We start from the raw sequence: 17,658 nt of genomic DNA on the forward strand, positions 1-17,658 counted from the left end.
CTCAGGCCAGATGAGCCACCCTGTGGAGGCTCTGATTGTGTCTGAATATGCCAGGTCCCTGACCCCACAACTCATGTTGTAATGCTGTCAGCAGCATCCTGACTGTCCTGTCGGTTCTGGAACACGCAGGTACTGCTGAGGACTCAGGCAGTCTGGTCTGCCATGGGACACTTTTCATAATGAGAAAGCCTTTTATTTGTGCCATGAACGGACTTTTGCATAAATCTGTGGCATTGCAGCACAACATACTTTGCACACAGATGCACATTTATTAGTAGCTACCAGGATGTAAAATGGGCATAGCTTTTGACCAGCAGTTTCCTATGAGGGATCTGTTTTGCAGACAAGTGTATAAAATAAAAGTGTAAAGATGCTTAAAAAAAAAAAAAGGAGTATGGTGGTTTTATCAAAGAATCAAAGGTCTGTTGAGGGGCAGTAAAATGATCAAGAAAAGGATGTGCTTACACTAGGAATTCATGGGGTTATGGCTTGAGTTATGTCCCACTAAAAGATACATTGAGGTCCTAAACCCCAGTACTTGAGTGAAGACTAGCAAATGGGCATTTCTGCATACTTCCTCTGCACTAAGCACTGGTGTGAAGACCAGTTAAGAACTGTTGCTTTGTTTGCTACTGTCCCGTTGAAGGTGTGACCAAAAGGCCCAGTGACTATTAAAGTAAGGATGTCATCATGGGACGTGTCCTCTAGATGGCAGCATGGAAGCCAGTGAGCCAGCCATTACATAAGCTCCTTACACAGAGGCACCCGTGACCTGTGATGCAGCAGAGGAAAAGCACGAAGATGATACCCTCTGGCCTCCTCAGCCTCTGGAGAGGATTGTAGTCAGATCCTAGATATATGATTTATTAGAAGCCTGCAACTCAGGACACAGTTATGAAGGTGAGTTATAAACCTCTTTCACAGAAAGGTGGGGTACGCATAGTCTGTTGTCTACACTGTGCTGGAGGAGGAGAGGAGAGTGTGGCTGGTTAAAGACTCTTTCTCCATCTATTACCATCCTGTGGTACCCACAAACGTAAGTCCCATGGGCCACCAGAGCCAGGTGATCACGAGGTATCTTCGGGTGTCAGCCACAAAAATCGAGTTAAGTTCCCAACCCCCTTTCCAGAAGATACTGGAGTGAGGCGGAGGGAGAGTGTGAAGATAGCACCTGCTGGAATCTGTCTTGGGAGTGAATTTCAGCAGAATCCTAGATGAGTGTTAAATTAGTTGCTTGCCTCTCACTTCAAAGCTTTAAGAGAAGCAAACAGATCTATTTCACAGAATGACTGAATTCTTTTCATGGCCTGCCTCTTCACTGGGTGGGGTCTGGGTGGGGAATAGCCAAATGAGCCCATATGAGTCCTTTAAGAACTGTTTTTTAGTTGAATATAGGCTTGTGAGTGTTGTGAACACAAGCCCCATTGGCTTTCAAAGCTACAATAGATGCTTTGGGATTTCATTTCGCAGGTTCAGCTCCTAAGAACTGGGGCTCAGATATGGGATTCAATCCCTTTGTTCCTCAGGGAGAAGCATAGTATTGTGAGTTCCCTCCTGAATGTGGGTCACTGTGCCAGGTGTGGTGAGATTGTGTGTCAGCTTCTCCTACCCGTTTTGATATGGATTTTTTATCGTTCACCCAATGCACAGAGTCACTCAGTTTGTTCTTTCAAAGGAGGTTGTTCCGTATGTAGCTGTAGATTTGGTCTGTTGATAGAAGGAGGCCGGTTCAGGATTCTCCTATGTTGTCATCTTAAGCCAGAACCTCCCCTGCCTGCTTTTCATTTAAAAAAAAAAAAAAAAAAAAGGCATATGCATGATTGCAAGTCATATTTTCTCATGAAACAACAAGATATTCGCCTGGCCTCTGTATAGCTCAGTGGTTGAAGGTTGACCCATGAACCAAGAGGTCAACAGTTCCATTTCTGGTCAAGGCACATGCCCTGGTTGTATGCTGGATCCCCAGTAGGAGGCAGCTGATTGATGTTCTCTCTATTCTTCTCCCTTCCTCTCTCTCTCTAAAAAAAATCAATAGAAACATTTAAAAAATATTAAAAAATATATTTTTCAGATTTTTTTGTAAAATTATTTTCTATTTTCCATGTGCCAATCTATTTACAAATCTGCTCTAATGTTTTCTAAACCTTTGTCATAATGATTGAGACAAATTATATCCAGAATTTAGATATAATTGATAGATTCCCACAGCATAAAAACATAATCCACCTTTCAAAAATGGCATGACCCTTGTGTCTGCATCCTTTCAATTTGACTTTAAATATTCAATAAATATTAACCTATTGAATTTTCCCTTTTTTGTGTCCTATAATTTATCTGTAAGGATTTGTTAAGTACCTGGTGAATTCCAGACATACTGTATCCATATTTTTCAGGTCTGAAACTCTCTTAAAGAAAGAAGTAGTCTTGCCACTCACCTTTTTCTTAGAAGGGAAAGGTCACCTTCAGTTCAAGGATGAAGATGTGAAACCCAATGGCGGAAAGTCATATGCATTCCAATCAGGGTCTTTGTCAGGCTTTCCTGGAGTTGGAGATTAACGATAACCTCAAGCTAACCTAAGCTTAGTCAGTAAATATCACCGCAGCCAAGGCAATTGAAGTTGGTAGTAGAAAGATATGATCTCCTATCTGGTTCTCCTCCCTCAACTGGAATCTTTCTTGGGGAGTCAGTCCAGATAACCTATGAATTGAAGAAAGTGCTCTGTAGCAAGCTTATCGCCTTTGTTGGTGAAAGGAAAAATCTGCCTACGCCCCTGTGAAAAAGCTGTGCAAAACAGTAAGCAACAGCATGCTTAGAGAAGTATCCTGACACCAATATCTGACACAAACTTCAAAGACTTGGTCTTCCCAAGTGAAATTGTGGGTAAGAGAATATGTGTGACACTGGACAGCAGACAGTTTACTGAACGGTGAGAATTATGTGAAGAGGTGGGGCAGGCAAGAGAGGACGCTGTCACCCAACAGATGCCTAACTCTTAAGTTTCCAGGGCTGCCGTAACAGAGTGCCGCAAACTGGGTGGCTTCAAACAGAAATCGTCTCACAGTTCTGGTGGCCAGAGGCCTGAAATCAAGGTGTCAGCAAGGCCATAATTTCCCTGAGGCTACAGGTAGCCTCCTTCCTTGTCTGTTCTTAGCTCCCGGTAGTGACTGTCCACACTGAGTTTCCTTGGATTATAGCTACATCTGTCTTATCTCTGCCTCCATCAACACACGGCTTCCTCCTCTCAGGGACTTATGTCTTCATATGGCATTCCCCTCTTTTTATGGACGCCAATCACCGATCAGGCTTACAAGAAATATTAAAGGGACTTCTTTAAGCTGAAGTAAAAATTAGTAACAGGAAAAATCTGAAAGTATAAACCTCACTGGTAAAGGTAAATATATAGTAAAAGTCAGAGTAACCTGTTATTTTATAAACATAGTATGAAGTGTAAAAGTAAAAGTAGTAAGACAAACTATCACTAAAATAGTTTGTTAGTGGATACCCCATGGCTTTAATACCCTACTTCTATCAATGGATAGACCATCAGGATAGAAAACCAATATGGAAATGACTGCAGATAGACCAGTGGTTCTCAACCTTTCTAATGCTGCGACCCTTTAATACAGCTCCTCATGTTGTGGTGATCCCCAACCATAAAATTATTTTTGTTGCTACTTCATAACTGTAATTTTGCTACTGTTATGAATCATAATGTAAATATCTGTCCTGACCAGCAAGTTGAGAACCGCTACTGTAAAGCCTAAGACAATTGGAAAACACAGAACTGTCTTAAAAGGTTGCAGCATTAGAAAGGTTGAGAACCACTGAGATAGACTTAACAGACATACAAAACATTCCACCCAAAAGCAACAGAATGCATATGCTTCTCAAGCACACATGAAACATTCTCCAGGATAGACCATATCTTAGGCCACACAGTGTTAATAAACTTAAGAAGATTGAAATTATCAAGCATTTTTTATGACCACAATGTTATGGGAAACTAGACATTATAAATGAAAAAATGGAAAATTCAGATATATGCGGAGACTAAACAACATGCTACTGAACGATTAACAGTCAAAGAATAAATCAAGAGAGAAATAAAAATACATTGAAATCAAATGAAAATGGAACTAAATCATACCAAAATTTATAGCAGCAAAAGCAGTTATAAAAGGGAACTTCATAGTGAGAAATGCTACCTCAACCAACAAAAAAAAGATTTCTACTAAGTAATCTAACTTTGCACCTTAAGGGAGAGGAAAAACAATAACAAACAAAACCCAAAGTTAGTAGGAGGAAGCAAATAACAAAGATCAGAACAGAAATAAATAAGATAGAGATTAAAACACAATAGAAAAAAACTAAGAGCTGGTGTTTTTTTTTAAAGATAAGCAAAATTGATAGGCCTTTATCTAGACTCACCATGAAAGTGAAGTCTAACTAAATAGAATCAGAAATGAAAGCAGAGATGTTACAGCTGATACCAGAGAAATGCAAAAGATCATGAGACTACTATGAATAATTATTCGCCAATGAACTAGACAACCTAGAAGAAATAAATATCTAGAAACACACAATCTACCAAGATTGAATCATGAAAAAGAAAATCTGAAAGGACTGATCACTAATGAGGAGATTGAATTAGTAATCAAAAACCTTCTGATAAAAGTCAAGGACTAGATGACTTCACAGGTGAATTCTACCAAACATTTAAATAAGAATTAGTACAAATTCTTCTCAAACTCTCCCAAACTTTAGAGAAGGAGGGAACTCTTTCAAAATCATTTTATCAGGCCAGCATTACCTGATACTAAAACCAAACAAGGAAACCACAAGAAAAGAAAATAAGCCCTGGCCAGGTAGCTCAGTTGGTTAGCGCATCATCCTGATACACACACCAGGTGGGTTTTGATCCCCCGTCAGGGCACTCAGGAGAATCAACCAATGAATGCATGATTATATAAGTGGAACAACAAATTGATATCTCTCTCTCTCTCTCTCTCTCTCTCTCTCCCTCCTTCCCTTCCCCCCCTCAAAAAAAAAAAAAAAAAAAAAAAAAAGAGAGAGAGAGAGAATAAAGTAAAAAGAAAAGGACAGGCCAATATACCTTATGTACTAGTATAGATGCAAAAATCCTCAACAAAATTTTAGCAATCTAACTTTGCACTTTAAGGGAGAGGAAAAACAATAACAAATTAAATTCATCAATATATTAAAAGGCTCATACACCACGATCAAATGGGATTTATTCCAGGGATGCAACATTGGTTCCACATCCACAAATCAATCAGTGTGATGCATTACATTAAAATGAAGCATAGCAATGATATGTTCACCATAGATGATTTGATGAACAAAATTCATTTGACAAAATTAAACATACTATACATTTATAATAAAAACTGTCAGCAAAGTGAGCACAGAGGAAACATACCTCAGTATAATAACGGCCATACCTGGTATATGACAAGCCCATGGCTAACATTATACTCAGTGAAATGTTGAAAGCTTTTCCTCTAAGATCAGGAATAAGACAAGAATGCCCAAGGATGCCCATTCTCACCACTGCTATTCAACAGTCTTGAAAGTCCTAGCCAGAGCAAAAGGTACATGGAAAAGAAATAAAAGACATCCGGATAAGCAAGGAAGAAATAAAACATTTGCTATTTTCAGATGAGATGATCATATATATAGAAAACCCTAAAAATTCCACAAAAGATTGTTAGAAATTGTAATGAACTCAGTAGAGTTGCAGAATTCAAAATCAATATACAAAAATCTGTTGCTTTTCTATACACTAATAAAGTATTTTCAAATAGAGAAATTAAGGTCCTGGCAGGTATGGCTCAGTTGGTTGGACATCTTCTGGTGCACTGAAAGATTGCCAGGCATGTGCCTGGGTTGCAGGCTCCATCCTGGTAGGGGGCATGCAGGAGGCAGCCAATCCATGTTGTGCTCTCACACTGATGTTTCTCTTTCTTTCTCCCTCTCCCTTCTTCTCTCTAAAAAACTCTCTTTCCAGCTTTCTAACATCCTTTTGCTAAGTCCCAAAAATTGGAGGGAAAGGAGTAAACTCTTAACTCAATATGTAAAATAGGACATGAGCTAGTGAGATAAGTCTTGTACACAGTGAATGGGAGAAGGATATATAAAACAAAGAAGGTTGAAAAAACTCACCGTTAGGGTATGTGACATTATTATTAGAGTACAGATAAATTTAATTAAGCATTTAGGATACCAATTATTACAGTATTTATTTTCTGAAGGAAAGACAGTGGCTTAAATCAACATACATTTATTATCTTTAGTTTTTGTAGGTCAGAAATCTGGGTGAGACTTAGCGGAGTCCTCTGGTTCAGTTTCACTTGGAAGGTTGCAGTGATCTGGGGAGGATCTGCTCCCATATTCCCTCGTGTGGTTATTAGTAGGAATCAGGTGCTCCTGGGTTGTTGGGCTGAGGGCCTCAGTTCCTTGCTGGCTATTGGCTGGACACTTTCCTTAGTTCCGTGCTGTGTAGGCCTCTCCATGGGCCACTCACAGCAGGCAGCTTGCTTCCCTCTGAGCAAGCAAGGAAGAGAGGAAGACAACAAGCAAGTCAGCAGTGTAACTGCTCAGAAACCTTATTTTCTTTAATGTGACCTTTTATTTTGAATTTTTTTCCCCTTGACTCACACTGGCTTCATCTAGTTCCCTGACTCATCAACTCCCTCTCCCTTGCTGAGTCATTAAGCCCTCAGGACAATGAGGTTCTGGTCAGCATCCAGTAGTTGACCACAGAGAAAGAGATCCAGTCATATCAGAGGTAACACCTAAGCCCCAGTTGTGTTTCAGCTCCAGATTGACCCCACTGACCGCATCCTTTTTTTTTTTTTTTTTTTTTTTTTAACTTATTGTCTAAAGTTTTACGTATGTCTCCTTTCTCTCCCAATTGACCCCCAAACCCCAACCATTCCCACCCCAGGCAAGCCCCCACCGCCCCAGTCCGACCACATCCTTATGAAACCAGACGAAGCAACCTGATATCAAGACCAGATGCAGTGATCAGCTACTCCCTACTCTAGTACTGACCAATCAGTGAAGACCACAACCCTGACCATGACCCCTAACTCCCTTAGTCACTGGGATTAATTATTTTTCCCCTATGTAACCCATCTTCTCAAGGCCATTCCAGAGCCAGGTCTTTGGGCATGAGCTACCTGTGACTCCGGCACGCTGCCATCTTTTAATAAACCCTTACTTTTTTGATTACAAACCCTGTTTGTGTCTTATTGGGCTTTGATGCACCCAGGCAAACAGTTCCCTTTATTCTAGTAACAGGAGCCAGAATTCTTTTTGACAACCCATCATTTCTACCATGTTCTGTCTGGTAGAAGGAAGAACCCCAGGTTCAGCCCACACTTAAGGTGAGTATTTACAGGGCACACACACCAGGGGGCAGGTGCTGTCTTAGAAGCTGCCTTCCATGTAGAGCCTAACCAGGGACCAACTTGTAAAATCAGAAATGTTTGGCAGATAAATGTTAATATCCAATCTTAAGGAGGGTGTACATTTTCTTACCTCACCAGCACGTATTTGGTGTTTTTTAAAATTAAATTTATTGGGGTGACATGGTCAACATGAACATATAGTTTCAGGTGTGGGTTTCCTTGTTATAAGATCTGTATATTGCACTGTGTGCCCACCACCCAACATTTGTATTGTGCTATGCTACAAAAAAATGGAAAAGGTCTTTAAAAATTGAAAAGATAATCTATGAAAAGGATATGATGGAGGGAAAATATTGTAAAATAAAAACCCAGGACAAAGAAAAGAATGAACAAGGAAGATGCATGACCATAGAGTAGAATTTCCACTTAAGCATTAAAATGTTCTCAAAAGACCCAGGAGGTAGGAGGAGACAAATGAAATAGTTGCCATGATAAATGGCTTCTTAAACACAACAGTTCTAATATATTTGACTGACCCATCTACCAAACAATACTTGCTAAGGGGACAAAGTAGTACCTAATACCTGACTGTGCCATTTAAGGAACTTCTAGAGACAATTGACCAAAGCTCCTTTATATTTCAAATGAGCAAACTGTATATTCAAGGACGTTATTTTCTTAAAAGGAGGAGTCTAAGTGGGGGAAGAAAAATCACAGCCTTAGGGTAAATACTTTAGAAAAGGTTTTTTTTTTTCCAATCTAGGTAGGACCTGTGGTCTGGCTTCAGCCTGTCTCTCAGGTCTCTTCTCTCGTCACTCACTGCTGGGCACACACCACTTCAGCCACACTGGCCTCCAGGTCAGCAGAACACCAGCTCCTCCCCAAACCTCATTTCATCAGTTCCCGGTTCAAATGGACTTCCTTGACCGCTATCCATAATAGCAGAGACCTGCCCCTTCCTCTTACCTTGCTTTTATTTTTCTTCATGGTAGTTACCACTTTCAGAAATTATGCCTTTTCTTTTTGTTTTTGTTTTTAAATCATCACCCGAGGATATTTTTTTCACACTAATAATTATTTTCTTTTTTGTTTGTTTGTTTGTTTTTTTTTTTTTACTGATAAGAGAGAATCATTGAGTTGGCTCCCTCCTGTATACCTCCTACCCAGGCATGTATCCTGACCGGATAGGAATCAAACTGTGACATCCTGGTTCACAGGTAGATGCTCAACCATCAGAGTGTAAGGGCTGGAATAGGAAAGGGGGGAGGGGGGGAGGGAGGGAGGGAGGGAGGGAGGGAGAGAGAGAGAGAGAGAGAGAGAGAGGGAGAGAGAGAGAGAGAGAGAGAGAGAGAGAGAAACAGAAACATCGAGGTGAGATAGATCCATTGATTGGTTGCCTCCCACAAAGGCAGGACCAGGGTAGGGCGAAAATGTGAAGAATAAGCAGTGGCAATTTGGTAGAACTGTACTAATACGAACTCATGTGTAAATGGAGAATATTTATACTTATGTATAATACATGATTCATTTAAAAAAAAATCCTGAAAGACTAAATGAGCGAATCTACTTGAAAATAGGACAATACACAAATCTTCCGGCAGAGCAACTCCCTTTTGCTCTAGGTGCGCCGTGCTAACTTTTTGTGGAGTATTCCCCGGGAGCCTGAGCTCATCCTCCTCCTTTTATAAAAAGGTATTCTTGTCGCTATTCGATTGGCTGTCCCTCCGAGAAACCCTATTTTCATTGGCCCTGACACGGGCCATCACCGACGCAAGCACCCCCTCCATTGGCTCGCTCCGCTGACAGCTGCTGCGGCCTGCCTTCCGGCTGGAGGAGGTTCCCCGATGACGTCAATGGCCCCGCCCCGCCCACATTCCACAGCCTGGGCCTGGCTGTCCGCGGCCCCAGCCTTTGGAGGCGGGACGGGCGGAGAGAAAGACTTCTGATTGGGTAGATAAGGCGAGAAGCGTATCCTATTGGTCACTGCCCCGGAGGGAGGTGGGGTCGTAGGCGGGTCCCGGACTGGAGCTGGGGAGCTGTGGGGACGCTGAAAGTTTGTGTCTGGGGCAGCGGTGGGACGTGGGCTTGTTCAGGAGGGGCTTTTCTCGCGCGGAGAGCCGTTCTCCGCCCTTCTCTTTGGATGTACTCCCAGCTTCCACCCCTGCAGCCTCCGGCCTGATCCCTCGATCGCCTGTCCCCCCCGGGGTGTGCAGATCTCCGGGCGCACGGGACGGGGACGGGAGCCCCAGGCGGTCCTCTCGGGCCGGGGAGCGGACGTCCCCTTCCTCAGTGCACAAGCCACACACGCACACACGCCACCCGCGCCCGCGCGCGGAGCCGGACCGCCTTCCGCGGCGCCCCAGCCAGCTCCCCCCTGCGCTCAGCATCCCCGCCCGGCGCGGACCGCCATGGAGGTGCTGGAGAGCGGGGAACAGAGCGCCCTGCAGTGGGACCGCAAGCTGAGCGAGCTGTCAGAGCCGGGGGACCCCGAGGCTCTCACGTACCCCACGGTGAGGACGCGGCCGGCGGGGCGGGGAGGGCGGCCGCGGAGGGGGAGTGCTGTCATCGGAGCAACAGCTGGGGACAGGGCCCTGGGAGGAACAGATTTGGGAAGAGGCTTGCCCAGAATGAAGAGATCTGGGGAGAGGCGTGGTTTTATTTATTTATTTTTTTATTATTATTACTTTTTAAATTTTTTTTTATCTGAACAGATAAAGGTGGTGGGCAGCTGGCCCTTTTAAACTTTCCATAGTAGTGATGACACTGTTGCTTTAGCAATTTGTACCACTCCCCCAGGCCTTTTCACATCTGTCCTATCATTTCCTATTGCCATCGGTATTGGAAAGCGGGAGAAGGGTAAGGCGTTTTGAGGATAATGCACCTCTGTACCAGTTAGATTTTTGTGGGAAGGTTTTTTAAAATCTAGACAAAATAAAGTAGTGTTTTCTTCCCTTCAGTGTCATATTCTCTCTTTTCCTTTACTTATTAATATTTCGAAAAGTACACGTGTGTGTGTGTGTGTGTGTGTGTGTGTGTGTGTGTTGGAAAGGCCCTTGGCATTAGGAGGAAGATTGCTTTATTTGGCTCCTGTAGCTGGACAGCTAAGAACTCTGCTTCCTCCCTCTTCAGAGGGAAGATCAGGAGTGTGGAAAGTCTGAGGCAGTGGCATATTTCAGAAAGTCTTTGGAGAAAAGGTGGGACAACACACCAGTTCCTGCCTCAGAGACCCCTCTGGGGGTTAAGCTGTCACAGAACAAAGACATTCTTTGGAAGTTTTCAAGTTTTTGGTATTAAATTTGAAAAATGAAATTTTGTTTTTAGCAGCCAACACTGGGACTTTTTGTGAGATCTTTGTTTTTTATAAACACGGAAGGTTGTAATAGAGAGGGGAAGATGGGAAGAGGGAGAAGAAGAGGGAGAGGGAGAGGGTAAGGGAGAGGGAAAGGAAGGGAGGGAGAGAGAGAGATAAAGGGAGAAAAAACAACACAGAAAATGAGAGGCTTGGTTATTTCCCCTTCATGATTCTTTTATTGGGGTCAGTGCCAGGATATTTGAAACTTTTGCAAAATGGCCTGTAGGCTCCACCTCTTTGGCCTTTGCCTCTGCCTGACATTATCTTGGGAAAAGGGATGAGGACTCCCTATGATTCCCACCAAAACCTTAGTGGTGGCTGAGAACGACTTGTTTAAAAAATGCAGAGTGCAGGGCTGGGAAGGAATGGTAGCTCACAGGCCAGATGTGCAGCGTGGCCTGCCAGACTGCTCCCCCAGCCTGTCCCTAGGAGACGGCGTGGGCGGCATTTGGATTGGGGGTCCAGATGTGCTTCCTGTTATCAGTACAGAACTTGGAGCACATTAGCCCTCCAAAATCTCCTGATAATTGGATGTTCCAGATGCTATCCTGACACGGGCTGCATTTTAACCGTTTGTAGATGGCTGCTCTTCTCTTTTGCTCTTAAACCTCATCCAGCGGCTATACTGCCACAGCGTCGAGGTTGCCTTGAGCTGGTGGGATGAGTTCTGCACAGGCCTCCATATTTCCTTTCTTGGGCCCCGTGGCATGCAATTGTGAGATCACAGGCCAGGTTTTGAGATGCTCTCCGTGGCTGTAGCATTCATTCCTGGTGGGGGCAGCGCAGCTTGCACTGGCTCTAGCATCTTCATGCACCGTTTCGGGGACAGAGGCCCTTACCTTCCTTTTGGTGTTAAGGGCTCCGTTTTCCTATTCATTGTTATGAAGCAGTGATGTGTGATTATTTTTCTTCTGATTTCATTTTTTTAAATGACTGGATGTCCACCACTTAAGGACACATCTCTCCTCTGGGGAGCTTACTCACATAAAATTTGAAGGCAGGCAGACTTCAAGTCTTTGGCAACATACCATGTATATGAATTAGTGTTGAAAGAGGTGTTGGATTTTCTAGCACAGAGGACTGGATTATATTCCTTCTAACCTAAGGGGACTTGGGCAGAGATTTGAAAAGAGATAACTCCGCATCTGTTTCTTGAACTCCGTTGGGTATCCAATTGCAGAGCTGGTTATTACGGCCATTTGACTATGACGTGGAATGGACTCACCTCCGGGTAGAAAAAGGATGGCCTGGTTATGCATTCATTCAAAGGTTTACTTGTTTTTTTTTAATTAACAGTTACTGAATGTCTTCTGCATGCCAACACTGTTCTAAACAGGTTTGATACATCAGTGAATAAAAGGAGGCAAAAAATTACTCATCTTGAGAAGCTTACATTCCAGTGTGTGTGTGTGTGTGTGTGTGTGTGTGTGTGTGTGTGTGTGTAAGGGAAGATAAACAAGTGACAGACATAATAAGTAAGTGAAATAGCATGTTAGGCAATATATGTGCTATGGAAAAAGCTTATTTTAGATCTCCCCCCTCCTCCATTTTGGTCAATTATTTTCCCTGTTACATACAGGTAACTTCTGAGACACAGTGCCTGTGTTTGGAATGACCCAGTAAAACTCTTCAAGTTGAGGGGTTTGGGCATTATACGTATAGGGATAGGAGAGCCTGCAGGGAGGGTAAGACACAGATATAAATTAGGAAAGTGGCAAATTATGATAATGATTATTATCTAGTGAGTATTTATTACCTGAAAGGGAGGGCTGGCTTCCTGAGCCTGCCGCCTGTATAGACCCACAGGCCCCTGCACTGGGTTTACACTCCGCCGTCACTATCTTGCAATCCTTAATAGTTTCTGAATAACTTTTCATTTTGCACTGGGTCCCACAGATCATGAAGCTGGTTCGACTGAAAGGCATTGTATACAATGCTTTTCAAACATGATACCATTGAACCCTCTTAAATGACCCAGCGAAAGAGTCATTTTTGTTATTTTCATTTTACAATAAAGAAAACAGAGGCTTAGTGAGCTTAATCGACTTGGTGAAAGGTCCTACAGCTAATTATTGACAGACCAGAATTTCACTTCAAGTCTGCCTGCCTTCAAAGCCCAGGTTCTTACTTCCCATTGCATAGGAAGGAAGGGTCCAGAGTTAAACAGGAAGAACAGAGTCAGAGAGGCAGGAGAAGATGCTGAGCCCAAACGCTGCTAATGTTTAACTGAGGTGGTGGTGCCAGTCACCAAGCCTTCCTAGCGTGATTACTCCATTTGCTCTAAATGGGGATTTACTTACCACACGCATGATTGCTAATGGCCTGTTTTAGCAAACCCGTGACCAATCTGATTTTAAAAACATAGAAGGTTTAAGTTGCCTGAGGCTGGGAGATTAAGGTCTCTCAGGCCTTCTGTGAGCCATCAGAAACAATGCATTTCTTCATGGAGAAGACTTCTTGGTCCAGGAAGGACAAAGGCCCAAAGCCTACAAAACAATGAAGCACAAACAGAGTGCAAATGGACTTGCTTGTTGGATCCTGAATTATCAGGGATTTGGCCTTCCTCTTAAAGCTTAAAAAATAGTTACCTATACAGATGATGAAATATAGTACTTTTATGAACGTGCCTTGGGGGACCAGAGGTCAAGAGAGGGCGGGAGGGAGAAGGAGTTATGTACACTCTACCCCTTTGTACTGTTCAGATTTTTAATCCCTGAATGGATTTAGAAAAGGACAGATGGCAATTTAAAGGCACTACATAAAACTGGACTGAGAGGCAATTTTAGCCTGAATTTCCTGAGGGCAGAGGGAGATCTGGTGTGGTATTTACACTCCATACCACTCCCTTTGAGGGAGGCCGTGGGTGAAGAATAGAGAAGCAGGAGTGCTTGGTGGGCAGGAACCCTCAAGGTGGAGAGTTAACAGTGGGCTCGTATGATCAACTTCCTGATCTTGATAACTTTCTTATATCTAAATTTAATGATCTGGAAACAGGAATTTTGGCAATTATTTTATTTTATTTTTTTAAAGTATGCAACAGGAACTACCAAGTCTTTGTAAAGATAATGACACGTTCTGCTTGTTTTAAGTGCAAAATTCCTATAAATCCAGTTCTTTGTAAAATGGTTTAGTTGTTATACTGCTTAAATGTTGCATCCAATTGGATCTTAAAGGGAAATGACTGATCCCAGACAGTGCTAGGTGGGGGGTTAAGGCGATGGTCAGCCTCCCTGGTGTCCGGATGTGAAGGTCATCTGGTTTCCACATCTGCACTGATTGCCAGGATGGAGGTGGCTCACCTCACAGGCTGATGGTTTCCCCTTCCTCTCCGCCGGTCCGAGACAGATAGGGCTCCAGTGGAACCCTGAAGCTTGTCATTTGTTGTTAGTCTCCTGTTGTTGGCCCCTGGCTAGGTTCTGGGGGAAACCTGAGTCCTTGAGCCTTGAGAATATCCTCACTTCTGGTCACCTGACCTCCACAAACTGGATAGAGGTAACGATCTCCAGTAGGAGACAAAACTCTGAAATGTAATTTGTCTTCAAGGCCCTCCTTTTACCTTTTTTCCATCTTTATCTCTTCTGTGTTTCCTTTGTTTCTTGGACCCCAAGGGCTCACTGTAATAATGTTCTCTTTCCAACATTTCCTCTTCATTTTGCTCCCAGGAAAGATTTGATAAGCTTACACTATTTAACAATAATTACTTCAAATCAAAGGGCTGAATCTCTAAATGGAGAATTTAAGGCACTAGTCTGGTAACAGGGGAGAAATATTTGGGGAGTTGTTGACGACCCCTCACGACCCCTCTTCTATTCCATACTTGTGGCTGTTATCCATAAAGTAACCTTGCACATGTGTTGCTTATTTATCTATGTTATAAAGGATTTTTATTGGCTTGGTGAGAAACCTTTGACCTATTATATTATTGTCTCTGAAATTGTTCTTATGCTATTAACACAAGTTGGGGAAAGGTGGACTTGGGCACAGTCCTGAAAGATGGGAGTATGGTACTTGCCTTCTTTTTGAAAGATCCTGAGTGATAATATTCTATGCAGCTTTGATGTGAAGTTGTTCTTGCAAGAGAAAGAAGACATTGCATGTTGATTAATAATTGAATTACAATGCTTGTAACTGAAAACTGATTGAGATTGCTTATATAATAAGTAAGTTATTATGTCATATTGCAAGAGGCCTAGAAGTATATCTACTCGTTTGACCGATTCAACAACTCCTTAGTATCATCATGGACCCACATTCCATCCATCTATATGCAAATGCCATTTTGGGGGCAACCTGAAGGCATGTTGAAGGCAACCCTCATATCCGTGTAAGTTACAGGTGTTCAGCTCAAAATGGCAATATCCAGAGGAAAAGAGGTTTTATCTTCCTTTTGTTCCTTCTTATGATGGAAGAAAATTTTTTTTTGAAATCCACCAGCTGATTTCTCTTTGAGCTTTATTGTCAAGGATTGGATCACATGACCATTCATTAATCAATGACTGGGAAGGGATTTACATGATTGGCTTAGTCACATGGGGATGGAAGAGATATTGGAGGCTCAATCACCATGATCATTTATGATGACTGTTAGTAAAATAGTCTGAGTTGGCAGGTTTTTTAATTATTTATTAAACTAAAAGATAGTGTTTGTTTAACCAATGACTCCTTTTTTTTTTTAATCATAAAGATGGATAGCAAATAGAAAATATTTAAAAATCCACAATTAGCCTTAGGAGCAAATACTGTGCCACTTGCAAAACTTTAAGAACATTAACTAGCTGTGCTAATAGTATCCACTGAAAGAAGACTATAGATATGGCAATAATCTCTGAAATGCATGCAAAGGTTATCATGAAGGGAATACTGCTGTGTCCCAATTCACTCACTAGGAAATCTAGAATGAACATTATCTGAACTCTCTGCATCAGAGTTAGATATCAGGGCTGGAGGTAGCTAACTGAGCCTGTCATTGTGCTCATCATGCAAGACAAGAGTGACTTGTACTGTTCCAGGTTTGCACAAGCTCACATCAGCAGGTGGAAAGCTGAATGTCATTTTTCAAAGAAGCTGTTTTTCCAGTTGCTTATGGCTATTCAGATATTGAGAAAGGTGTGCCTCTTTGCAGGATGGCTCTGAGCTGTCTGCTGGTTGCCTTGGGAAGATGGCCCTAGCCCTTCCTGGGCAGTTTGTAGGCGAAGGGTATGTGTGAATGATTTTGTGAATGATGGAGTAGTGTCCACAGTCCCTGCCTCCGTAGAGTTACAATTGAAAAGAAATGATTAGACCCGCCATGTTTGTGTCAACATGGTCACCTTGTTACTCATTCTTTGGCCACCAGGTCACCTTGTAACTCATTCTTGGGCTTCTGTGACAGTCTGGTGTGTTTAATTTTTCCTCCTTCACTGGCTTCCTGATCACCTGTTCAAATGTGAGCACTTGGTAGCTGGTCTTCTGTAATCCATGTACGCTCCCCCGTACCCCTCTATCAACTTTAGCACAGGTGGTTCTCAGATCCTTATTATTTTCAGTTGATGGATCCAAGATTATATGACCCAAGATTCTTCTGGGCCCTCTTCTTGAGCCTGTTGCTCCATCTCCCTGCTCACCACATGCTCACAGACTCTTTCAAGTAAATCCTAGGTGACCTCAAGTTTTCCCTGAATGGAATTGTCTAGTTTATCCTTGAGGTACATAGGAGGTGATGGACCATTTTATCTATGGAAAACCTGAAGCCCAGAGCAATAAAGAGGTTTGCTCAGCTGGAACACAAGCTCTTTTAGGACAGGAGACATGACTTTGTCTTTTCTATATTCCCACAATACTTAACCAAGCACAGGATGCTCAGAGATACAACTGCTCGATGCACGTTAAGTTGAGTGAGACAGTCTTGGAAAATGGATAAGCTCGATGGCCATTTTTATTAATATAGTTTTTAAACTGCATTCTTGTAACTGTTTCTGCAAATCTAAAATTTTAGTGACTTGGGTAATTTCATGTCAGAATCTTTCCTTGTTTAGTTGAGAGAACAAGTTCTCTGATGATCTTGAGCATATTCCCTCTCCACTTTGCATCTCAGTTTCTTCACATGTCACTCTCCGGCCCAGAGTAGACACACTTTTCTACCCTCTCCCCCAAGTCAGGTGTCTTTTTCCTGGGACCTCAGGAGTCTGACATCATTCAGAAAGCACTGGGACCTATAATTATTCTCTCTCATTTATCTTCATTTCCTCTCTGCCCCAACTTCTACCTTCTGCTATAGACACAGGTGTCTGCCTTGAACACATGTTTTCCAGATGCCATTACTCTTTCTTGCTCATTTTTCTCTCTCTTGTTTACTGCTAGCTTTCCTCAAACAAGTGGTCAATAGCTACAGCCTTCATTTCCTCACTTTCTACTTACTCCTGCATCCTGTTTTCTGGCTTCTACTGCTGCTAGAGGTGCTCCAACTTCTCTCTCACTGCTCAGTCCAGTCTATTCTCTGCCTTTGCCTGTGAGGCCTCATGGAAATATTTGGTGATGTTGACCACCAGGTCACCTTGTAACATTCTTTGGCTTCCGTGACAGTCTAATAGGTTTAAATTTTCCTCCTTCACTGGCTTCCTGGCCACCTGTTCAAATGTAAGCACTTGGTAGTCAGTCTTCTGTAATCTCTCTAACGCTCCTTTGGGCCCCTCTATTAACTTTAGTACAATGGTTCTCTGATCTTTATTATTTTCAGTTGATGGACAGTGGGAGATTTTTGGATCCAAGATTATATGACCCAAGATTCTTCTGGGCCCTCATCAGCTGCAGAACAGCTCTGGTTGGGTAACCCTTGAAACTTCATGATGCGTTACTCAGACTAAGAAGAACTGTAGTACCCTTTGATCCTCCTT

The 17,658-nt window shown here is 42.6% G+C and overlaps 1 protein-coding gene across 1 annotated transcript in view; it reads left to right on the forward strand.

The window, feature by feature from the left end:
• The first annotated feature begins 9,782 nt into the window (after positions 1-9,782).
• Positions 9,783-17,658, forward strand: part of CREB3L2 (cAMP responsive element binding protein 3 like 2) — a 111,576-nt gene continuing 103,700 nt past the window's right edge. The window contains exon 1 of the mRNA XM_084896997.1: positions 9,783-9,944. Coding sequence (XP_084753123.1) covers positions 9,843-9,944 — 102 coding nt within the window. The 5' untranslated portion in view covers positions 9,783-9,842. The remainder of the gene's footprint in view (positions 9,945-17,658) is intronic.

The sequence above is a fragment of the Pipistrellus hanaki genome (genome assembly GCF_964339955.1).
Source record: "Pipistrellus hanaki genome assembly, chromosome: 10".
Lineage (NCBI taxonomy): Eukaryota > Metazoa > Chordata > Mammalia > Chiroptera > Vespertilionidae > Pipistrellus > Pipistrellus hanaki.